We start from the raw sequence: 26757 nt of genomic DNA, 5'->3' as shown, positions 1-26757 counted from the left end.
AAAAGCCAGGAAATTTTAAAGATGATTTTTAAATTAGTCTATGCAATTTTGTTCAAAATTGTAACCACATGCAACAATAACATTTATCCTTCAGTCCTGAGAATGAAAGGATGTCACCAGCAGATATAGACAGACTGACTAAAGTACCACTTTTTTTTAAGTCCTCTTGTTCCCTCAATTCTCTAGACAATTTATAGAGATCTGATTAACTTGAAATACACTTTTAGTCTCTCTCGTCTAATCCTTATTTTTTGCTAAGAAATTGAGACTGTTTTTTAAGTCTTCAGAATGTTTCAGTGAAGATCAAAGTAAATGTCTTTAATCTTTTATAACCAATGTCTTACTTTCAAGTATCTTTGTTTTTATTTTGTTTAGTAAAATTCTAGGCAATAAAGCAGATATTAGGCCAAATTTCCTTTCAATGATTTAAGTTGCCAGTTCCTTCATTTCAACCAGTGGGGATACTTCCTCCCCCCAGTTATTAATAAAATCCCTATTATATGTCAACCCACAAGGGGAATAGCTAGATTGTCAAGATTTCCAATTGAGGAAGGAAAAGAGCACATACTCTTTGCTTCAACAATTTCCAAAATATTAATATTTTACTCTTACTGTTATTGGCTATAATACTGAGATGCTATACTGTCAGATATTTTCATTCATTCTCTTTTCATCTTCAAAACAACTCAATGGTAGTTACTGTTAAGAAACCAACATGGTGTCCCTGGTGATTCAGGTTTGATCTCTGGCCTCACTCAGTGAATTAAGTATGTATCCAGTGTTGCTGCAAGCTGTGGCACATAGGTCACAGATGTGGCTCAGATCTGGCATTGCCATGGCTGTGGTGTAGGCCTGAAGCTGCAGTTCCAATTTGACCCCTAGCCTGGGAACTTCCATAGTACTGCAAGTACAGCCGTTAAAAGACACAAGAAAAACAAATTAAAAAAAAAAAAAAAAAAAAAAAAAAAAACACACATCAGTGAGGTAGGTACTATTAATTACATTTTATATGTGAGCAAACTGAAGCTCCAAGAGGATGAGTGACTTGATGAGAGTCACAGAACTAATAAGTGGCAGAGTTGGAATTCAGACCCAGCTCTTTCTGGTTCCAAAGTTTATATCTTTTGATTATACTGTACTTCCAGAAATACAATTTTTCTAAGATTTAAGAGAAAAGGATTGAGAATAAGAGAATGACAAAATAGGTAGATATTTATTTGAGACTTGAAAATAGTACCATAAATATCATAAATGACAGAAAATACATGTAGTTACATGGGGTATAACAAATAGATTTAGTAAGAGGTTGAAACAATTTGCTGCTTCTGACTTTATAAATCTTAAAAACTTCCAAGATCCATACTTAAATATTCAGTCACAGATTTTCACTTTGCTAAATAGTGAAAATGAAAAGTATATAAAACTCATCACAGAAGAATTTAAGATTTTGCTCCAATTGAACTTTGAATTTAAATGGATGTATTGAATTGAAGCCGTACAGTTTAGGATTAGCTATTCCTTGGAACCCATGCATATGGAACAGTTATCGGAGCTGGGATAACACCTATGCCCCAGACTGTCTGGCAGCAGGTTAGTGACTAAGCAAATAAGTAGATGTGAGTAGCTAATCGTAATGGTTTGGCTAATGATGTATTCGTTTATTTGGAGACCTTTAATGATTAAGAGCAATTATCATTTTTTTGAGTAGTTATACTGAGCCTAGGGTAGACATATTGCCAATATTATTAAGGTAATAATTACTAGGTAAACATTTACTTTTTATAAGCACATTGTGCTTACTTGTAAAAGGCTCTAGAAAATTGGTTTTTAATTCCAGTGGCTCCATTATTGAGGCGTTACTTTCAGGAATGTTATGAATGTTTCATATGGAATTTGAATGAGTGCTGTTTCTTTTATCCACTAAACCCAGAGTAATGTGTTCCATTCTGAACTCATTACCTTTCCCTACTCCTCTCCCAACGTGCTCTGCCTTTTTAGAAAGACTCTAGCATCTATAGCCTTAACTCAAACTTCTTTTTTATCTCCCCCCGCCATCCAATTAATCAGGTCCACTGACTTTCCATGCCTTTATACCATCTTCCTACTATCCATTCTTTATTTGCAGCCACAGGGAACATTTTAGAATAACATTTGAGCATGGAGATCTCCTAGTCAAGAGGAAGTTCCTAAACCTAACATCTTTCAAATGTTTACAGTGCCCCCCAGCATGATGCCTGCCTAATTTCCATCCTTACCCCATGCCATTCTGTGCTGCACCATACTGGGCTCCTCTCAGTTCCTTGAATCTGCAATTCTTGCCCTACTTCTAAGACTTTGCCCCTGTTTTCCTCTTTGTCTTGAATAGTCTCCCCACCTTTTTCATACAGGTTTCAGCACAATCTTCTTTGTTCCATTAAGCCAGTACTGACTGGGTTATGTGCTCTAACTGTGTGTTTCTAAAGGATCCTATATTTCTGCTACCAAAAACCCCATCACTTTTCATTGTGAATTCTTGTTTGTATATGTGAATTCTTGTGAATTCTTGTATGTCACCAGCCTACAGTGGATGTTCAATAATTGACTGTTAAATGAGTGAAATTTGGGGACTATGCTGAAAAATAGGAGTAAAACTAGGAAACAGAATGGTGAGATTTTTGAAAATCATATCATAATCATAAAGATAAATGTATGAGCATAGGATTAACAGATACAAACTACTATATATAAAATAGATAAGCAATAAGGATTTACTGTATAGCACAGGGAACTGTATTCAATATCTCATAATAACCTGTAATGGAAAACAATCAGATATTTCTCAATAGGTAGATATGAATCACTTTGCTGTACACCTGAAATTAATATTGTAAGTCAACTATATTCCAATGTTTAAAAAGATAAATATAACTGAAAATTTTAGTTAAGAGACAACTGAAGGTAAACAAGCTATCCCCAAATATATGAAGGGTTCACAGTTGAAAGAAATATTACACTTTTTCCAAAATCTTTAGAAAAACATGGCAAGATCAATAGTTAAAAGATTCAAGAAGGATATTCCAACCAGACATAAGGCACAACTTTCTAAGAATTAGAGATGTCCAATCATAACCATGATGCTTCAAAGAGTTAAAACTCATCATGGGAAATGGTCAGTTGGAATCTGACTAATCATCAATTGGGATTCCTAGAGAAAGTAATCCTGCATAGAGTTGAGACCAAAGTAGAATTAATACCATGGCTTTTTACCAATTTTACTGCATATTTCCTTTGCTTGCCAAAAATAATCCTTTTCAAATAAAATTAATGGAAGAGGATTTTTTTTTTCTCTTTATGGGCACACCTGCAATATATGGAAGTTCCCGGGCCAGGGTTTGAATCTGAGATGTAGCTGCAGCTTTAACTCACTGCAATGGGCCAAGGATCAAACCTGTGCTTCTGCAGTGACCAAGTCACAGCAGTTGGATTCTTAACCCACTATGCCACAGTCAGAACTCCTGAAAGAGGATGGTTTTAATGGAAGGTAGGATGGCTATGGAACATTCCTTTTTTCAGTGATTAATTGCTCTTTTATTAAATCCAGATGATAAGGCTCAATTTTAGGTAGAAAACAAGGTAGCAATTGAACAAAAATTGTAGAGGTTGATTCTTGAGTTTATTAGGTTGGAGATGTCAAAAAACTGAAGTGATGTCCAACTGTAGTGGAATGTAGGAAAATTGTGAATTTAAGCCACTACCTAACTGTTTTCTACTTGGTAGTATTTTTTCATTTCTGAGCTGCTATAAGCTACATTTCTGATAAATGTCCATGTCCAGAAATGAATGAAATTAAGTATATCTAAGCATCTTAAAAATGCAGATATTTAATAAAATAGAGTAATGATGAGGGCATTCTAAATTGGAAAAAAGTATGTATTAGAAGATTTAAGGTGAAATGGTTAGAGGACAAGTAGCTAGTCTGGTCAGAGATACATGTTCAAGCCTGGAAATAAAGCAGAGTTGGAGAATTCGGTTCAACCCAGACAGTCAAGGATCTTGCGTTATCAGGCTAAGAGATTTAACTCTTATTCTATAAGGAGCATAGAATGAGAAAATGCAGGAAAATACAAGAGTACTATTTGGAAAAGATGAGGCAAGACTATATAGCATAGATCTTAAACATAAGCAAAAATTACAGAGGTCTTTATCGCAATAATTTAAAATATTGACTGTGTACTTCATAAGATGATTCGTGGTGAATTTGGGGGTTTTGTCTTTGTTTTTTTACCATGACTCTGCATGGAATAATTCTACAAGTTATAAAAAAAAGAGGGTGAAAATTACAATGTACAGATATTTGGAGTGATCTTATGAACAAATATTTTTTTCATATTTGCTTCCAGCCACCAAATGTTTGGTGTCAATTAGTATGGCTATTTCTGTATTTGTGATTTGGCGTGTTTAAAGAATATAAATCAGTTTAGATCATGAACATATTAATAAACTGTTATGAGACAGTCATTTTATTATTTAGTTCTTTGTATATCATTTTGTTGCTTTTTTGTCTTAATTTTTTAGTCATCAAAACATTTAACAAAATTACTGATAAGAAGCAAAATCCAGGTATTCTACTTTAAGAACAAGGAATTTTATTCATTGTTACATAATAACTAAATTATTAATAAAAACGTAAATCTGATGACTTATGTATAAACCATGTTTCAGGTTGCTTCTTTGTTTTGTCTTGTTTCAGTTTGCAAATATTCCTTAGAGTATAAGATTTGGAGTGAGAGCTCATATTCTTTTCTCAATGTATTTTGTGTCAAAGTTTCAACTTTATTTCACGTCTAAAAAAGCTATTTTCTCATAAGGAATTTGATGTTAAATTAAAGCCTTTCAGATTTTTCCCTGAAGTAAAATGTGTATCTATAGGTCTTTTAAAAAATGAGGTCAATTCCAGATTCTAGCCACTACACAGAAAAATGTAATATTAAAAGAGAAAAAAGTCTATGATTTTATTTTCTGTGGAAAGGTTCATTTGTTCCATATATTAGAGTCCAGATATAAGTGATATCATATGGTATTTGTCTTTCTTCTTCTGACTTACTTCACTCAGTATGAAAGTCTCTAGTTCCATCCATGTTGCTGCAAATGGCATTATTTTGTTCTTTTTTATGGCTGAGTAGTATTTCACTGTGTATATATACCATATCTTCCTAATCCAATCATCTGTTGATGGACATATGTGTTGTTTCCATGTCTTGGCTATTGTGAATAGTGCTGCAATGAACATGTGGGTGCATGTGTCTTTTTCAAGGAAAGTTTTGTCTGGATATATACCCAAGAGTGGACTTGGAGAGTAGACTTGAGGTTGCCAAGGGGGAGGGGGAGGGAGTGGGATGGATTGGAAGCTTGGGGTTCATAGATGCAGACTATTGCCTTTGGAATGGATTAGCAATGAGATCCTGCTGTGTAGCACTGGGAACTATGTCTAGTCACTTATGATGGAGCATGGTAAGGTGTGAAAATAGAATGTATACATGTATGTGTGACTGGGTCACCATGCTGTACAGTAGAAAATTGACAGAACACTATAAACCAGCTATAATGGAAAAAATAAAAATCATTGTATAAAAAATTTTTTTTAATGTTGTGAAGGAAAAAACAAAATCTCAATAGAAAATATATTGTGTATCTCTGGAAAAATTGTTAAGAAGAATGTCAGACTAAGTTAGAAATGAGGAAATGGAACCAATGCTTGTAATGAGCTCATTTTGGTGTAATATACCAGCAGCAGCTCGTGGTGATAGACATGTTAATAAGTACCCAGATAACAGAAGTACGTAGAACACAATCATATCTGACTCAGTCAGAAAATAATAAAGCAGCTGGAATGCTGTAAGTGAAGCCAAATATAGATGTATTTGCAAATAATTCAGTGGGGCCAAAGTCAGTCGTTTCTATGGTTTCTTTAGGTAAAAAATGAGGGGAAGGAAGACTAAGGTACACGGTCCATTCTGAAATTATTTTTCTTACAGTCATTAAGTTTCACTTACGTAAAAACCTTACAAACCAAATCAAATGGATTTTTCAGTGAAGTTGTGTAATTTAAAATGCTTTTGGTAAGTAATGAACTGTTTCCTTTTCAGTACTGATTTCAGGTTACTAACTATTCCCTGATAGCTTATTGTTAAAACAAAACAGTTTATGGAAAATTACTGGGTAAATTACTTATTTCACCATTCAAAGAAAATGAAAAGAAGACCTAGCCCCTATTTATTTGGTCCCATATGTTAGCATAGAAGGAAAGTATCTGGCCATTCATTCAGTGTATGGAAACTGATGCTTTTTGATGGTATTGAACTAAACTCTTGAACTCCTATATTTCTGTAAGAAAGAAGACAAATTGATTATATATTCAGTTTTCCACTGTCACCATTTTATGGACATCTTAAAAACAGGTTCCAATAACTTAAAGACAGCCAAAGAACAAAATTAGTCATTAGGCAAAACATTCTCAGGCTTTAATTGTCCTGCAGAACATAAGAAATACCCAAATCATCATTATGCAAAATTGTCTGTGTATCCATAGTCACTGGCCCCTGTGGTGCTTAATTTATATCATGTCTATACTAAAACAATGGTACAACTAGCTCATGTCCTCTACTACTAAAACATACCTTTGCCTAGACAATCCAAGAATTTTGTTCATCCTGTTCATCACAGTGCAAAGGCCACTTTAAGTTATTCCCATAAATATTTCATGCAAAAGCTCATGATGATCCAATGGATCATCATTTGTAGGTGCTTATGAGATATAAGGATTAGGATAAACCTTGTGAAATAATCATGTTAATTTTAGATGGTTTCTATTTTCCTTTCACAATAAGGGTTCCTTCCACTCACTCTCCCAGAACCTCACATCCTTATTCTGCTTCCCTGCTACCCAAAGACCACTTAATGAAAGTCTGACACAAATGGAAGGGCCTCATGACCCAGTCTTTCTTCCAACTCACACCAAAATTTATTAATTCTAGAAGTTCCCTAGTGGTGTAGTGCATTAAGGATTGGGTGTTATCACTGAAGCAGCTTGCATCACTGCTTTGGCACAAGTTTGATCCCTGGCCTGGGAACTTCCTATGCCATAGGCATGACCCCCCCAAAATATTAATTCTATAATTCATTCCTTCAGAGCATTAGTAGGTGATAGAAAGTTATTGACAGTTAGTAGCAGCAAATGAGTTAGTGGATCCAGTGACTTCTTACTTCTGGAATAAAGCCTTCAAGCTGGAGTGGTCAATGAAGGTTTCATGGAAGAAGGGGGTTTGATTTGAGTCTAGGAAAATAAGAGCTACAGTTGATGGAAATGTAAGATGACATCCCAGCATGTGTACAAATTGGTCCACTAGGATCCAAATATAAACAGTTGGCCCTCCAACTAGTGGTTTAAATAAAGACAGTTTTTTTTTTTTTTTTTTTTTTTTTTTGCTTTTGTTTTAGGGCCACACCCACAAGCGAGGCCAGGGATTGAACCCGCAACCTCATGGTTACTACCATGAGGATTTGTTTCTGCTGCACCACAATGGGAACTCCAAGACATTTTTTAGTAAGTGCAGATAAATAGGTAGGCAAACAGATGCAATAATAAGGTCTTAACTCTAAGAACGGAATAATGGGTAAGATTTATTTTTCTGTTTGGTTATCTGATTTGGGGGGTTCTTGCTTATATAATAAAAAAAAAAGTCCAGTATTAACAACACTAAAGTTCTCTTTTCTAATAAATTATCAAAGAAAAGCAAAAAAGATGTAGAATTAACACTCCAAAACAAACTCCCATCCACTGTAATGGAAAGAAGTACATTCTGGTATCATATCAAACAGAATCTCACTTGACCAAGTTACAGTGAAGAATTTGCTTTCAATTAATTTATGGGGAAGAGAGAAATAAAATAGGATATGGTCTTGCTTATTTATAGAAAGAAAATGTTATTAATGTAGTGGGAAGAGCACTGACCTTGGATAGACAACCTATGTTTAAATTTCATACCCATTAAGTTAGTAGCTTATTTGACCTTGAGCAGCTCACCTATCACCCTCTTACTGTAATGCAAGTTGCTACATTCATCTCATTTAAGAGCTACTGAGGATACATATGTTATAGGTGAAATAGGTTTGGAAATAATAAAACTACCAAAGATAAGATATGTTACTATTAGTATCTTTAAATTTGCCTTTGAGCTTATATGATTTTTAAAAATTCTTTCATTTGTAGTTTAGAGGTAATTTTGCCTTTTATGTCCTAATGTACTTCAAATGTATTTTACATATGTTCTTTATACTATAAGTATAAACAGTACAGCTCGGGTGTTTGCATTGATTCCAGTGATGGCAGTGAACCATAGAATTAGGCTATGAAAATATCTTAGGCTGTTTCCAAGACCTTAAGCAAAACGGTGCCATTCACAGGCTGAGTAAAGCAGGAATTCTGGGCTAGTCACCAAGTAAAATGACCTGTGGTAGAATTTGAGATGAAAGATTTAGTTCAATCATTCATGACATTTTGCTTCACTGAAATGTGATGGTGAGTGGGTCTCCAGCATTATTTCTTAAGAACCTTTTAATTATTGAGGGCAAGTGAGCAGTATTTAGGATCCATGAAAGGAGAGTGGATAATCCTTACAGTGATTTGGAAAGCAAAACTAGTTGGGCCCTGTCTTGCTTGATCTGAAATCCCTGCCCATGTGAAAAAATTATTTTCAATAGGAAGGTACCTGTGGCAAATAAGCAAAGTTACTATTCGGACTTCAAGACTTCTGCCAAAAAAAATAAATAAATAGAAATTATAAAGCAGTAATGCTAGCCATAATCTAATACAGTTATTTTCCTTTTTTATGTTCATTTTTTTCATTTAATTAGATCTTTGCTTTGGTATAATTATCAACAATTTGTGCAGTATTCTATAGCCTATGGAGGAAATGCCTCACTTATTTGAAGTGAGAAATAGCAGGGTTTCCTGGTGACCTAAAGCTTAAGGATTTGGCATTGTTACTGCTGTGGCATGAGTTTGATCCCAGGCCTGGGATCTTCTGCATGTGGCCAAAAAGAATAAACAAATAAAGCAAGAAATAGGAATGATGTGCAAATTATGATGAAACGTGAGCTCGTCATAAGACAACTTCACATGCCTTATTATTATTATTGTCCATGTCTAACTAAAAACTAGGACAGGTAAATTATAAGATACAAATTAAAGCTCATAATGGATCAATTTTGAAAATTAAAGCTGCCCTAGTCAATCACCCATTATATAATTGTCTGCCAAAAGCATCTCATACACACCAGAGTGGGGAAAAAACAATGTTGCTAGCATTTATTGTCTTGCTTGACTCCAGCAATACAACCATTGGAGTTACCATGATTTGTGCTTCATGGAATTGGAAGCTAAGACTCAGATATTCATGGTCATGCCATGATTTAATTCTAAGCCATGACTTGTTCAGTAATTCTGAAGTTAGGGCTCTTAGCTCTACGCAAAACCACTGCCCACTGTTAAAGCCATAAGAGCAGTTTGGAAGTTACTGTATTATTTTGCAATAAAGCAGTAAGTGTCCTAGACTGAGCAGAAGCAGCAAAAACATTGTGAGATAGATTCAACCTGTACAAAAAGAATCAGCAGAAAGTCGTTGATAGGGTGCAGGGGCAAGGGAAAGAGGGAGGAGTTGGAAATGATTCCATGGTTATGTGGTTTAGCAGTTAGAAGACTGGGGATACCATTAACAGAAATATTCAGGTCAGGAATTTAAATGTTGCTTTCAATTTGAGGATGCATTCCAGCTAGACATTGACTTTCAGGTGGTAGCAGGAGGCTCTTACTTTCTGCATCTAATTATAATACTCCTCTTTGTATTCATGAATTATGAAAATAGGCACAGGAAACCTACCCAAGTGAGAAGATAGTCTTAAAGTAACTTATATTAAATAAATAAAACATTTTTTAACATACTCTTCTGATTTAAAAAAATAATAAATCTCACCATTTGAATCTATGCCAGTAATTTCAATGTTTTTTATTCAGGAGTTTTCAAATAACATGATTCATTTTTGGTGTATTGGTTTTTATTTCAAAGGTTAGAAATATAAATAATAATTTTTAGCTTTATTCCTTTATAAACTGAATTCACAGAGATTTTCTAGATACTTTGGTAGGTGCTGGGTTTTTGAAGTCAGGGCACTTATTGGAAGTGTATTTTATTATATGGATAAATAGCCTGTGATATTTTTACACACATAGTTGGGTATTTGGCTTATATATGCATGTGTACATGTATTAGTGCAGGTAAACATCTGTGTATATGAGTTCTAACAGTCTGTTCTTCAGTAGATGGGAGGAAAAAAAGCATAAAATGATGTTATACCATTTAGGCAAATTGTTCTAAAAATTGGATTCCGAAACAACTGTTATTCTCATTCTTCCAGTTTGTGCATTCAGTTCTATTTTTATAAGCAGGTCAATACGTATTTATATGTAAAGAGTATGATTATGAAAATTGTTGCCCGTAATGATGGAAAATTGCTTCCAGAGGGTGAAAGAAACAAACAAACAAAAAAAAAACAGAAAAAAAAGATTACAAATTTCCAAGTTTTTCTTAGTTCGCACAGTACTCTTTCCTCAGTGTTATTGCCAAGATCAAACTGTAATTGGATCCTAGCCAGACTATCCAGATATCTCCCTTTGATGATGCAGATTTTGGCAACTTATTTCACAGAATAGCCTTGTTAAGCATTATCATTATCACTATATCAAATTACTCTGTGATACAAAGTCATTGAGTTAAATTGAAAGATATTCTTTTATCCAGAACAGAGAAAAGACTCATAGATAGAGATTTAACATTTCTCACCATGTGCCAGGGGCCCCTGAAATGCTGAGGAAGATCTGAAAGGGCTAAGTGTGGAAAAGGCAATGACAGCATACAGACTGGGAGGGAGGAAATCAGTTCTGAGGTCCCTAATCTTTGCAGCTGAGGCATTTGCTCTGCAACCTTCCTCTCTCTCCTCCTCAGGCTTTCTGAGGTCTGGGGTAGACAGCTTTTCGGAAGTACTGGGACGATATGTTACATCTGGTCAGAGTACTAGTGTTTCAGAAGATAGAATATAGTAACAGCTTTAACAACTTCTAAAGGTAGAATTTCAGATAGTATGAAAAACTGATTTAGGGAGATATTTTTCAGCATCTCTAAAATCTTACAATTTAGTTGTCTCCATTTCTCACAGTGTTTTTTCCTTTCTTTGTAGTTCTATCTGTTCAATTTCACAGCCTTGAATGGAGCTTGCATCCTCCAAATAGACCATGGTACCCTTTATATCATCCAGACAGGTAGAGCCTCTGGTAAATTCTCCTACCTCTGGTAGAGAGGCAAATTTCAGCTTAAGCCTCTGGTAAATTATACTACCAAACTGTGTCTGAAATTGCTGGAACAACATCAGATCACTACTTAGTCAGAGGCATGACTAGAAAATGAGAGAGAAAAGACAGAATATCCCAAAGCTTGAAGGCTTGCTCCTGAGCAATTCTAAAATAACTAGGGAAATAACTCTTCTCCATTAATTACATAGTTTGGTTAATTTTTTTTTTTTTGTAATCTACTGTTCTTCTTGACTATTACAATGAAATAAAAACAATTAGAGCTGTTGGTAAATTTGAAACTGATCTTAAATTTGAAACTGAATGTGCCCTTAAGCTCCTCAGAACAGCTGATGGTGATGTTGTCCATGTGTTCTATTATGCAGACATAAAAATGCACATCTATTTATTTAATGGATACAAAATAGCCTTCTTTCTAATGAATATATCTTATATTTAGTGAAATTCGGTTATGTTGCGAGAAACAAGAATTTCAGAGCCTCGTGAACCCAGCTTCCCCATTTAATGGCCCTTAGGAGAATGAGCCACTTTCATGGGGTAACACAGGCTATAAGCAGCCATCTGAGAGCCAGACTGAGGCCTAAGTGATTAGAACAGCTCTACTCCTAAGTACTACCTGCCTGCCTCTTGAAAATAATAGTTGCCATTTATCAAGCATCTCGTCCTTGTACTATGCTTTGCAACACTATACCTAATCGATTCCCCTACATCCTACAATAAACACTGCTGTACTGAAATGAAATATATTTTGCCACATGATGTTGATCTTCCTACCAATGTACAGGTGTCAAATTATGCCCCAGGCAGTTTTCTTCGTGAGGTCAGGGCGACTTACTTACTTTATCCCCTAGAACAGCTAAAAGAGGTGTTCCCAAAATTTGATGGATTAACAATGGATTTGAGAATCTACTTTTTATCTGTGGGCATCTAATATCTAGTTTATTAGATATTATACTACTAGTTTGAGTAGATATATCTATTCTATTAGTTTGGAATAAATAGTAAAAATTTGGCTCTTACACCAATCCTGAAAAGACAAAAAATAAAAATGAGTCATACAAATATTTTTTAGAATAGTAAACATGACAAATAAATGCCTCTATTAGCCAGAATTAATGATACCCTGGTCTGAACAGTTGGAATTTCTGTTATTACAATTCTATCCCGGTTCATCCAGATGTATTATTCTCTGTTATCTTGATCACATGTTCCTTGAGTATTTAGAATAAGGACTCAGTAAACAGAGTTAGAGGTGGGAAGAGAGTATTGCAATAACAAAGCCAGACAATGAATCAGATTAGTCCCGGGAAATTTTTGAGATTTAAATGAATCTTGTGGGAGTTCCCGTCGTGGCTCAGTGGTTGACAAATCCCACTAGGAACCATGAAGTTGCGGGTTGGATCCCTGGCCTTGCTCAGTGGGTTAAGGATCTGGCGTTGCCGTGAGCTGTGGTGTAGGTTGCAGACGCGGCTCGGATCCTGCGTTGCTGTGGCTCTGGCGTAGGCCAGCAGCTGCAGCTCCGATCCAACCCCTAGCCTGGGAACCTCCATGTGCCGCGGGAGCGGCTCAAGAGATGGCAAGAAGACAAACATAAACAAACAAACAAATAAATAAATAAATCTTGTGCTGCAATTTAAATAAGATAAATTGCAAAAGAAGGAGACTAATTTACACAAATGAGTCAGTCTAGACTAAGTCTTAAGAGCTGGCAAAGAAACCAAAAGAAGAAACCAAAGAAAGAAAGCTCAGTCAGAATACAGCACAGGAAGGGTATACGGAATGAAGGAAGAGCATAGGGCATATGGAGTGTAGTCAAATGTGAGCAATAAGATGAGAGTTTAATAAACATCACTAAAGGATTTTTATATTCAATAGGCAAATTTCTTTCTTTCCACATATTATTAGGATATAAATTGAATTTTTGACCAGATATAAATCTTTAACAAAAATCTCTTGTTCATAATATATTTTTTCATAACTTTATAGATATTAGTAGCATGCTTACTTTTTAAAAATTCTAAAGGACTCATATTTCATCAAAATCGTGTTCATAAACCAGACATGGTCAGTTGAACAAATACCACAGTATAAGGTCCGTAACAATTCCATAATTGTACATTCTTATCTCGATGAATTAGGAAGTATGGTACATCTTTTCTCTTATCAAGAACCACTGCCTCATGAGGACACTCTAGCACTGCCTAATGCAGTTAGAATGGGAAAAGAGCTGGGCCATCTTATGATAAGAAAGGCAGGTTTTAGGAGAACTCAGCTTCTCTCAGCATGGATATAATGACACAGAGCTATCACATGTCTTCAACATCTACTTAGCTGCAGACACTGCACTATGCATTTTCTCACATTTCCATATCCTACTCAAGAAAGGAGGAAACTGAGGAGTTCCCATGGGTTAAGTTTCCAGTCTTGTCACTGCAGTGGCTTGGGTAGCTGCTGTGGTGCTGGTTCCATCCCTGGCCCAGGAACTTTCACATGCCACAGGTGCAGCCAAAAAAAATTTTTTTTAAAAAGGAGGAAAATGATTCTATGGAGGTCAAATACATACCAATGTCACAATATCAGGAACTGGCAAACCTGAAAATCAAACCCACGTCTTACTCCAAACCTGGTACTTTACCTACTTACAAACACTTCCTTTCTACATATTGCTGAAGTACCTAAAGGTTATTTTCACCTGCTATAGTCCCTACAAGTAGGAAAACAGAGACCAAGCAAAATGAAGTGAATTGACCCTACCATCATTCTGTCATATTTCACTAAGCTATTTCTAATTAAAATCAACATAAAAGATGAGCAGAATATACTATTATTCAAAACGCAGGGAGTCCCCGTCATGGTGCAGCAGAAACGAATCTGACTAGGATCCACGAGGTTGCAGGTTCAATCCCTGGCCTCTCTCAGTGGGTTAAGGATCCGGTGTTGCCGTAAGCTGTGGTGTAGGATGCAGACTCGGCTCAGATCTGGTGTTGCTGTGGCTCTGGCGTAGGTTGGCAGAACAGCGCTAATTGGACCCCTAGCCGGGGAACCTCCATATGCCATGCATGCAGCCCTAAAAAGACAAAAGACAAAAAAAATAAATAAATAAATAAATGCACAAAGTGGTAATCTTGCTGAAATAAAGTAGCACTATTCATAGTTTTTTAATTTTCTCTTTTATTTTTCTTCCATTTAATGTGACAATTACACTAGTCCTTTGAACACTTAGAGAACAGCAAGTTTTGCATGACTAAGAACTGGCACCTTATCATTGATTCACAATTATTTCTATTGATTGGGCTATATGGCTGCCCAGGCTGAATAGATATGGGAAAATATGTCAATCAATTGTACAGTACATGAGACTCTGAAGGCCACATGCATCACTTGTCTTTAAATCATTCAGAATGGTTTGGCATTCAGTAACTCGTGGGGGTGTATAAATTAAGAGTTTGGGGTTACATGTACACACTACTACATATAAAAATTGATAACCAACAACAGCCTACTGTATAGCTGTATAGGGAACTATATCAATATCTTATAACCACCCGTAAGAGAAAATAATCTGAAAAAATATTTATATATTATTGAATCTTTGCTGTACACCTGAAACTAACATGACCTTATAAATCAACCTTATTTCAATAAAACTTAAAAAAAAACTCATAGAAAGAAATACTGAGGAGAAAAACAAACAGGCTTTTCTGACAGTTCTGAACAGTTCTTAGAAATTAATCCCAGTTAACTTTTTTTTTTCCTTTTTATGGCTGTACCTGTAGTCATACGGAAGTTCCCAGGCTAGGGGTCAAATTGAAGCTGCAGCTAAGGCCTACACCACAGCCACAGCAACACTGGATCTGAGCCACATATGTGACCTATACCACAGCTTGTGGCAATGCTGGATCCTTAATCCACTGTGTAAGGCCAGGCGTTGAACTCACATCCTCACAGAGACTGCACTGGGTCCTTAACCACTAAGACACAATGGGAACTCCAATACTAGTTAACTCTTGAATGGTCTTTGAACACTGGACCTTTCTTTCTTTTGTACTGTCATTAATACTGAGAAAGAAAAATAAATACTGAATAATCCATAGCAATAGAGAATCAGAATGAATTAACAACCGTATCCTAAAGAAGATGAAAACAAAGAATGAAACAAACTGTATGACTATGGGTCTTGTACCTCTTATACTTGAGTATATTTGATTGGAAGTCCCTGGGGGTGACAGACTCCCTACAAGTCTGGGGCCTGATGATGTCATATCCATCCTTAAGAATCTCAGAAAAACCCTCAGTGTGATTCCTGGAACTTACACCCAGTGTGTCCACTGCCTTTTGACCACAAATCATTCATTTTGTAAAATAGAGGGTCTCCATGAAAAGAGATTTTGTGCATAAAAATGTTCTAATGCTAGAAATAAATCTCCACTTTAACTTGATGACCCTGCAAAACCTCCATCACTGGAAATTTCTGGAGCCTCTCTGTTTTGAACAACTCAATCTGAGTCTAGCAATGTTCTCTGTGATCCAGTGTCTCAGGATTTTAAATCCAGAGCCTTCAAAACCTTATTACTTAATGGAGTTCCCATTATGGCTCATCGGGTTAAGTGAGACAGAATCATAATTCAGGTAGTTAGTATAGGAACATGGGCTTTGATATTTTGTTTGGTATGGTCATTGATTAATGTCCATGACTTAAGGGTTCCAGGGAGTAACATCCCCATAGGCCTTGTTTACTATAGGGAGTATATCTGTTTTATGTCCAGGTGGATGTTAATCTCTAACCCTCTCCTCAACTGATGGAGAAGGAAGGAGAGGAATGGCAACTCCCAGTCTAGGGAAGAGAAGAAAAAAGGAACCATGAGACTTAGGGGATATATCCACCTCTAAGACCCCTATTGGACAGAGACCAATATAGGTAAACGGGGCAAGGCCAATGGGAAAAGGAACTGATATCTGGACCCCTCGTTGGTACTCCAATCTTTAAGAGATAAAACCTCTATAGAACAATAGAGAGGGGAACTCTTCCTCTTCCGCCCAGTGCCTATGCTGGGAGCTGTTTGCTTTCCTATAATAAAGACTTTTGCTTGCTTGTTGCCTGTGTGTTCGAAGTTCATTCTTCGGCTCTGTGAACAAGAACCAGATTCCAGTAACATCTTTCTGGGAACATAAGAACCCATGATAGTCTTCATGAGAATATGGGTTTGATCCCTGGCCTTGCTCAGTAGGTTAAGGATCTGGTGTGGTCAATGCAGTGGTATTGATTCAATCCCTGGCCCAGGAACTTCCAGATGCTATGAGTATGGCCAAAAAAGAAAAAAAAAAAAAAAAAAAAAAAGACAATATATAAAATAAAGTTACAGGCTACTTCCAGAATAGACTGTGACTTCTTTTTCAGTGTGTGGAGCCAAAGAGCCCAATCACTTGGAAATTCTAGTTCTCTTTCTTGACTAGGCTTAACTCTCAAAGTTGAAAGAGATAATGTGATTTTTAATTCATATGTCTTATATTAACTAATATTTAGGAACATGATCCATGCAAGAAAATGCTTTTGCTCTTAATCCTTATTTTAAAGAATATTTGGGGCTGAAAGTATCAAAGAGAAAGTCAATCTCCACCAAATTGGCTGTGATAGGAAGTTTGATAAATATCCCCCATTTTACATTGTATTTCTGGTCCCACTTTTTAGATGTACAACAAACTTTTAAATGATTCCCCAAATACCAAAACTCCTGGATACTTACCCAAATCTGCACTAAGCTCCTAGCCTCTTACAGTTCATTCATGTTTAATAAGCATTGGGTCCATTAAACTTAATTGGAGGCATACTGCCTGTACTTAACAGTAAATGGTGTGGATGCTACAAACTTTAATATTTGGAAAACTTGATCTAGTCCAGCTTTTTAATGGGAAGACTATGTCTAGCTCTGGGCTCCAAAGGCCCAGAGACAAGGAAAATTTGGACAAGGCCCTTATTGGGTACCAGGAATATTCAATTCAGAAAAAAAGAATAATTTCTGTATGTATTTTAAAAGGTGAGTAAATGAAATTTTATTACCAAGAGTAAAGAGCTATTTTCTTTATTTATTTTTAATGTTATTATAGTTGATTTCCAATGTTGTGATAATTTCTTCTGTACAACAAATTGACTCAGTTATGTATATATTTTATATATATAATATTCTTTTTCATTTTCTTTCCTATTATGGCTTATCACAGGATATTGAATGTAGTTCCCTGTATTAGATAGTAGAACTTGTTGTTTATTCATCCTGTATATACTAGTTTGCATCTGCTAATTCCATACTCCTAATTCTTCCCTTCCTAACTCCCCTTCCCACTGGCAACCACCTATGTCTGTAAGTCTGTTTCTTAGATATGTTTATTTGTTTCATATTTTAGACTCCACATATAAGTGATATTATGTGTATTTGTCTTCCTCTTTCTGACTTATTTCCCTTAGTATTGCTAATAATCCCTAGGTCCATCCATATTGCTGCTGATGGTATTTTTCATTCTTTTTAATGTCTGAGTAATATTCCATTATATATATATAAAATCACATTTCATTATCCATTTATCTGTCAATAGACATTTAGGTTGTTTACATGCTTAGCTATTAAGCATGTGCTTAAATAGTGCTGATATGAACATAGGGGCCCATGAATCTTCAGATTATAGTTTTGTCTGAATATATGCCCAGGAGTGGGATTGCTGGATCATATGGCAGCTCTATTTTTAGTTTTTTGAGGAAACCTCAAAGTTATTTTCCATAATGGTTGCACCAATTTACGTTCCCACCAACAATGTAAGAGTGTTCCCTTTTCTCTACACCCTGAAGAGTTATTTTAGAATAAAGTGAGACATTATTCATGTTTTGCATAAGAAACTATATTTTCTAACACCTAAAATTATTGGATCTAGAATTGAAAACTGTTTGTAACTATGGATTCTTCTCTGAGATACATAAAATGAAGCAAGTCTCAGGGACTTGCACTGATATCTATATCTTTCATGAAGATGTGTGGTTAAGTATTTTTTGAAGTTCTTTTCCAATTTTTTTTTTTTTTTTTTTTGCTTTTTAGCCACATCAGTGGCATATGGAAGTTCCCAGGCTAGGTGTCGAATTGGAGCTATGGCTGCTGCCACAGCCACAGCAATGTGGGGTCCAAACTGCGTATGCGACCTACGCCACGGCTCACAGCAATGTTGGATCACAGACCTGCTGAGTGAGGCCAGGAATCGAACACACACTCTCGTGCATACCAGTCAGACTCGTTTCTGCTATGCCACCACATGAACTCCTCTTTTCTGATTTTAGATTTCCAATACTGGTAGTCAAAAGTACAGTCTTCTGATAAGCCTACTAAATACAAGTAATATATAAGTAAATCTAGAAATGTAATGAAATTAATTGCAACAAGTGGCATTGCTATTTATTTCTAAATAGAGAAGATTTATGTGTAGTCATCAAATAAAGATATAGGAACCAAACCAGTTACCTATATATAATGCAAGAGTAAAAACAAACAGCATGTAATACAAGAATTGACAATAAGAGTCTTACTGTATAACTCAGAAAACTTATCATAAATAGACACTTAATCAGAAGATGAACTAAAAATACAGAAAGATAAGCAGTTTGCTACAGGTCACTCACATTAGCCCTAGAAAACATTTGAAAAAAATGAAATTTTTCTTTGGTTCTCTTCTACCTACACATCTCCATCTTCTCATACTTTTTCACTGTCATAGGCTGTTTAAAGTCATTCTAACAAGCAAACACATAGTCTTCCCTCTCCCATAAAGACACACCCTTTGCTATTAAATTATTTCGTGAATGATGCCTTCAATTAAAATTTTTTAGTCTTATATCCCATTATTTTGAATTAAATTGATTAATCTATGTGGGAGGGTAATACATCAACAGGTTACATATCTGTTTAAATAGTGTTTTTACTGCTAAGAATAATAGGCCATTGGTTAGAAATGGACCAGTGTAACATTTCATTGCCTCTGGAATCTTACCAAATCAGGTGTCAACCTCATCTTTGTGTTTACACAAGCAAAGATGAACTAGCAAACAAACAATCTGGATTTACATGTTGAAATATATTTCTATTCTATTTCCTCTCTATCAAATATAAAAAAGAATGCATATTTATTTCTAAATATAAAATTAAATTATTCTTTTAAATGTTCTTTTATAACAGACTATTTCTGCAAACACCTGGAAATATTTTTTAAAGTAAGCTATATCTAATTCATTTAATAATGATTATAGTATACCGATCTCATCATATGAATTGGAAGAATTTGTTAATTATATCTCTGTAATGGAAAATTTAATTTTATTTGCTTTATTAACTGACAATAAGGAGAGATTTTCAGGAATTTGAATTTTAAATAGCATTAATAATAGGTGCTTCCAAGAATACTTATATGTATCCTGGACAGTTTCAATAAATTAAAGAGATTTGTTTATTCACCGTCATTTAGACCTGCATCCAATTTTAATTTCTCAAAGAGTACATTGCTTTTTAGGGCTAGAAGGGGCAGTTGCTTTAAAAAGCTCATTTAATAATAATTTTTGTTGTTGAGGTTATTATTTTGCATTGTTTTGTTTGATAGAGAATGTTCAGATAAGATTTGAGATGTGAATTGTTGGAGCGAAAAAAAAAGCATTTAGGACAGATGAAATTATGAAGATTCTGTTCTTATTACATCTTAACTCTTAAACATCACATGCAAATGTTGTATTCTGGAACACATCAGCTAGTGACACCTAATATTCCTGCACTATGCAGTTTTTAAGGGATGCTCACATTAACTCTTTCAATCATTACAACTATGCTGTGAGGTAGAAAGGATAAACATTTCTGTTTTATAGATGAGAAAATACAGCTTGGAGACATTGTCCCTTAACCCAAGACCGCATGGCTAACAAAGACCAGTATTCAGCTTTAGTTTGGTGTGCTATGGTGTTCTTTTGTTGCTGTTTAGGGTTGGTTTGTTTTTGTTGTTGTTGTTGTTTTGTTTTGTTTTGTTTTTGTTTTTGTTTTTTTTTGAGTTGCATGTTTTTCCCCAGTTATCATGATTCTAGATTATTTTTACTGGGAAAGCTATGGAAGCATTTGGGGGTTTTAGTGCAAAAGCCCATGAATAGTCAAAAAATCTCTGTTTGCTGTACACATTGCTTTACTCAGCCAAACGCTAATCATCTCGGTAAACTATTCTATTTTTCAAAAAGGAGGATGAAGATGGAGGGAGATGACATTACTAAAATGGCAGGGTTCTTTGTGAGGTGCTATTTGTATCTAAGTTCTTTATAGTGATGACTATAACAGAGGATGGAGGCAATAAGGGAAATAAGATCATGCCAATAGTGATTAGGAGGTCTGGCAAGAAAATGTTTCCAGAGGAAAAAAAATTTTTTAGGGCCGCACCCACAGCATATGGAGATTCCCAGGCTAAGGGTCAAATAGAAGCTGCAGCTTCCAGCCTACACCACACCCACAGCAACTCAAGATCTGAGCCATGTCTGTGACCTATGCCATAGCTCACTGGCAATATCGAATCCTTAACCCATTGAGCAAGGCCAGGAATCAAACCCTCATCCTCATGGATACTAGTCAGGTTCATTACTGCTGAGCCATGAAGGGAACTCCCCAGAGAAAATCTTAATTTAGCTCACGGCAATATTTAAATATAATTTCTAATACACTAAGCTAGGTCTAGACAAAGAATTTATTTAAAGTTTAGATTTGCTTGTTTATGGGGCCCGAATGTCTAGTCACACTTACAGAGCCTTCACTGTGCACTGCAGTGCCCACATCCTGCCCTAGGAAATGCATGGGCTTTAGAATCAGAACTGAGTTTGTCTCTGTAATCTGTCACTTCTAGTGGAATAACTTCTGCAAAAATCACTTTGCATCTCTGATATTCACGTACCCTATCTGTAAATGGCACATATTTGGCATTTAAGAAACAACAGTCATTACTAATTTGGAGGCTTGAATGAGAGTCACAGAGGTCACTTACATGGCTTTGCTATATTCAAACAGTTAAAATACCTGCAGAACTCTGAAAGCTGCTTTTTATTGGGCAGGACTCCCAAAAATAAGTTAGGTAACACTTTTCAAGTTTAGCATAGAGAGCTAAGTTCTAGAATATTGTGGAGAAGTCTTCCACTATTAGCAAAGGAAATGTTGGAAAATTGTTAAAAAATTATCTCTAATCTGAAAAGATTTCATATGTTTATTTACTTGTATTTATTTGTATACTATAAGTACATAATATTTGTACCTCTTATTCAACCAAATGTAAGTTAATATTTATTAAGTGAGATAACATATTTGAAAATGATTTTAAAATGTTATAGCACTTTCAACAGGATCAAATTATAATTCTTTGTTTTCAGCAGGAATAAATTTGCTTATTTGTTTCTAATAAACTAAACACCTTTCTGTATTTGGGCTCAATGACAGATATTCTATTAGAATTTTGCTTTCTTATCTTATGTATATTTCTCTAATTGGAAAGGAATCTGAAAAAGTCTAAGACCATTTTGTCCTAATGTTCTTAAAGCAAATCATTCACAATGATCCATACTTAGACTTACTATGTTTCCACTATTCAAACTCCTTTTGTCTACCCTTATTGTTTATACCTGCAAAAAATCCAATACGAAGTCCTTCCTGATTACAAATTAATGCTGAAACCTTTGCTGTCTTGCTTATATTTCTAGAAATAGCACTTAAATATGAGATTAGAATCACCCCCATTCAGTAAGTAAATATTTGTATATTCAGATCATAGTCCTTTATCAGGAATAATAAAGCAGCTTTACTTTTTACAGGAAATGGAGAATGAAACCTCAAATGGATGCAACTCCAGAATGGCTCTCAAATGGGCAGTGCTGAAAATTGATCTGGTTACTTGTCAGTTGCATTATTCAGAGATGACATCAGCAGCAAATCTGTAGCCAATGCTGGCTCTTTGCCCACTCCATGACAACCTTTGATATATAAAAAACCTATTCTGTAAAGATATAAGCATCTCTAGGGCTGTAATTTGAGCTATGAAACCTAATTAAACAACCTTCTACCAGGTTCATTAATAAGCATTGGACGAGATTCTATACAAACACCTGAACAACTGACAGCCAATGCTAACAAAACGTTCTTAGCACATCATCACCTTTTCTAGAGGAAAACTAGGCAGTTTCTGCAGTATCTATTTTTTATTTTGTTTGTGATCCATTTTATTGACTAGCTTATTAGATTATTGCTAACTGAAATCCTGAATTGAAATCTTTTGGCAATGGTATGCTCTTTGATATTCTTCAAACAATTCTATTCTGTTCCTTCAATATGTAAGACATCATGCTTCCTTACCTGGGGGGTTATGTTCATTGAGAATCACGAGTGATGCTGGTGTAGGTCTTCTTTTCCTGATCTATAAACAACAAAGGCCCAGTTAAGGTCAGTGAGAGTCAGGCACTGCTTCAGGTTATGCTATACCTTGCAAAGCTGTCCTATCATCATTTCTTCCCAGCACAAAGAGCAAATTTCTGGGGAGCATACAGTAGGCATTCACTAATTTTATTTTGAATAATAGACAGCCAGACAGTAGAACAGTCAGATATTAGTATCATTTTCTTTGATCAAAAAACTACATTTCCACAGAAAAGAACTAGTTGTGCATAACCAAATGATGCCACCAAATATTAATAAGGAGTGAAGGTATAGGGATGACTTGCTAATTTTAGTGGCTCTCTTGGAGCCTCATAAATTAATGGTGTTTTCAAGATCTATTATTCTTATTTCTAAATGGGGTAAGAGAAGCTTAGAAAACTCAAATTTCTAGTAGCTGAAGTTTAACTATGGGTGTTAAATTTTTCATTTAGTCTTTAATTTAAATTAATACTATAAACTTTTCTTATTTTCTAGTATAATATTTAGATAAATTAACAAATAATGAATATGGATCTTACAAAAGTACATAATTCTTTAAAACTAATACATTTGGTGTGGGATTTTTTTTCTTTATCTTGAGAGTTACAAGAGTGTGTTCTGATTAGAATTTCTAATATATCCTTGATTTATTAAATATATAAGTAAAGTAGGATAGTGGATAAATTTTACCAATGATATCTTCTCCAGGATAGAACCAGTACTCCATGCAATATAGACACATGTTCAAGGTTGTATTTATCTGACCCAAGTCTAGGTGAATCTACTTAAGATTATCAAAATATCCTAGGAATTTAAGAGGCTCAGTTTCAATAAATATTTTTAAGACTTTGTATATCATATTTGGAAAAAAATTCAGGGGTAATTTAGGTTTTAAGAAATTAATGAATTAGGTTGATGGCCCTGTAAATTTCTTTGTTTTTGCCTCCCCACTGTTGTAATTTCACCACAAATGATCTTTTAAGTGGCTCCATTGAATCAAGAGTGTAAGTAAATCTGAATAAGAAAGGTGATCCAGTAAAGTTCTCTCACATGAAAGAGAGTGATAGAAATACAGATATACAGATATATTAGACTTGGGGGGAAAAATCCAGGTTATGTTAAAATACTATTTTTAATACCTGAATAAAATGTTTTTTAAATTATACATATATCTACAATCCTATGCATCATATATTACGTATAATTATGGCTTTGGGGTACACAATGAAAAGCATTAAATTAAAATAGTTAGTCTATAATCTGAAATTATTCCAAAATTTAATGCTTTCATTGCTAAATAAATCTTCTGATTTCATAAATAATAAAATGAAATCTTGCTAATTTTGAGAATTTTTTTAAAAATTTCTCTAAATGTTGAACCTGTTATTTTAATAAGCAAAAGCAAACATATTTTTGGATCCAAATCTAAATTGCTAATATAATCATTTTTCCTTAACAGGTGCTAATTTTGTAGTACATGAAATCCTGCATTTTAGCCATTGGTTCTCCCAGTGCAACTCAAATACTATGCAGGTATAACTGAACTTATTCACTTATCCTGGTGAATAACCAAGTTAGACAAATTCAAAAGGTAGAGAAGCTTTCAATTAATAACAGATATGTATGTCTGTAGTACTTATATACAAGAGCTGGTCCCCACCCAGTTCCACTTACCTGCTCAGCTGCTTCAGGTGCAATCTGACTCTGGAATAAAGGCACAGCAAATTGTATCTTTTTGGGACTGTTGGGCTCCATGGTAATGATGAGAATTAGAGATGTAAAGGGTTCAGAAAGACTAACCCCAGGTGGTGTCTGGGATGTTTCCTCGGGCGCACTCCACCCAGCCAAACAGATGCTTCGTAAAAAAATAGCTGTAATTCCAGAGCGAGTGAGCAAAGATGCCGAGGTCTGAGTAACTCCCATCCACAGTGATGCCTGGCTTGCCTGTTCCCCCACCAATCCCTTGGATCCTCTCAGCACAATACAGAAAGGAACAATAAGATAATTGTGTGCCTCTTCACTACTATACACATGCCAAGCATTCACTCAGCAGCTAATTGAAAATGCAATGCTAGCCATGAAGGACCCGCTGCCCTGGGATTTGAAAGAAAGCCTCTATCCACTGTACATTACTAACCGGCTGCTCAAAAGTGCAATGTAAGCTCCCTCTGAGTATTGCAGGGATGGACCATTTATTATTGATGAACAGAAAGCAGGAAGTTTTTAGAGTTGGGGGCAGGGTTTGGGTATGGAATCATTTTGTTTCTCTTGTAGCACCTTATAATTCAGACACTTTTCTTGTTTCACATCCAGCTGCCAAATTGATGGAAGGCCATGAAGGGTAAGCCACAAGCAATAATCTCAGCTATATTTATGCTGTGAGATCTGGTTAGGTGAGGCTGATCACAGGAGACAGAGCATCTATGAGGTAGGACAGCATTGCCCTTGGGATGAGCAAATCTCAGTTCAAGTTCCATCCCCACTATTAGCAAGTTCTGTGGCCTGAAGCAAATCTCCAAACCTTCCTCAGAAAAATAAGGGGATTAGGCTCGATGACCTTTAAGCTCCTGTTCTGTTCCAACATTCTATATTCGTAGTGCAGTTTTCATTAGTGGAGAAAGTATTGGACAGCTAAATTTAGCAAACAGCTTGAAAGTCACTGCTGCTGCAATGACCTCTATTTTATTTCTTGGTGGAGCCAGTTAAAGCCTCTGATTTGGAAGAATACAAAAGACATTCACGGAAAGAATAAAAGACATTCATGGAAACCTAATGGTTTCCAATGTTGTGATGTGCTGTCAATAGTGGAGATATATGCAAACAGAAGGTCTTGAAAAAAATAAGTATAAAAGGGGAAATCTTTAGAATGATGGAGGGTGATGGTCGTATTTGCTAGAGGTGAACATAAAGGGAGACACTGCCCTACTCTTCACATCTCTTAATATCTAAGGGAAGGCATAGCATAGATGGCCGTCATGCATGCAAGCCCTTTTGCAAAGTAAGCCTGAAAATGAAACTGCTTTAACAGGAGAAAAAACTTGAGTTCTCTACATTTTTATTTGAAAGATAAGGTTTGACAAATAACAGATTTTTTAATATGTGTTTGGATTCATACAATACATTTAGATGGTGACTACTATTCCAGGTATTTACAAATAGAGTTTTCTTCCTTTTTAAAAAAATTTTGAGTCCATACCCAGAATTCATTTTAATGATTAAGTATGCAGCTCTTTCTGTTGAAAGAGTATAGAAAGTAATATGCATTATTCAAGTCATTTTCTATACTCTCTAGGGGATAAAGCAAATGCAAATGTAACTGTGAAAGCACTTTTAGTTGGAGAACAGTGCTGACCAGCAAGAAATCTGGTGATGGGTTCCTCTTTGCAGTGTCAAAAGAAAACTGATAAAACTGATAAATTACATTTTACAGCTTACAGTTTACAAAAATTCTCAGAATGAAAATCCAAATTAATATCATTAAAGGAGTTATTTCCCTGAACATTTCCTCAAATTACATATAAAGGAAACTAGACCAAACTTCATTGAGGGTAGTAATTTAGAGATACACTCAGCAGGCTTGAGTTCAAATCCTGGCTCTGGTACTTACTCAGTTATCAATGTGGACAATAAGAGAACTTTCTTCTTGTGAGGCTTAGATGAATTAAAATGAATTTATTGAAAAGGAATTCTTTAAAAAAGTTCATTATAAAGCCAACACATTATAACCACTGAGTAAAAGATAGCTAGATTTTTCAAACAGCTAAATATATATATATTTTTTTAATCTGATTACTAGGAATTTCTACCTATTTAGAATAATTTTTTATCAGTTTAAATAACAGGTGATAAAGTGAAATTCCATTATGCATTATAGTATAAATATCAATAAAATGATTCTCA

The 26757-nt window shown here is 35.2% G+C and overlaps 1 protein-coding gene and 1 long non-coding RNA gene across 2 annotated transcripts in view; one reads left to right on the top strand and one right to left on the bottom strand.

Moving 5' to 3' along the window:
- PPP1R1C (protein phosphatase 1 regulatory inhibitor subunit 1C) overlaps nucleotides 1-24900 on the bottom strand; it is a 140451-nt gene extending 115551 nt beyond the window's left edge. The window contains exons 1-2 of the mRNA XM_021075102.2: nucleotides 24532-24900; nucleotides 22798-22858 (exon numbers count right to left, since the gene is read on the bottom strand). Of these exons, the coding sequence (XP_020930761.1) occupies nucleotides 22798-22858; nucleotides 24532-24780 (310 nt within the window). The 5' untranslated portion in view covers nucleotides 24781-24900. The remainder of the gene's footprint in view (nucleotides 1-22797; nucleotides 22859-24531) is intronic.
- Nucleotides 1-26757, top strand: part of LOC146396026 (uncharacterized) — a 157569-nt gene that overhangs the window by 106793 nt on the left and 24019 nt on the right. The gene's annotated exons all lie outside the window — the stretch shown is intronic.

This window comes from Sus scrofa, chromosome 15, assembly GCF_054392235.1.
Source record: "Sus scrofa isolate SSC_HxYL_T2T_F1_AM1 chromosome 15, Sscrofa_HxYL_maternal_Yorkshire_Landrace_v2.0, whole genome shotgun sequence".
In the NCBI taxonomy this organism is placed as follows: Eukaryota; Metazoa; Chordata; class Mammalia; order Artiodactyla; family Suidae; genus Sus; species Sus scrofa.
This window is presented reverse-complemented; position numbering and strand designations above follow the sequence as displayed.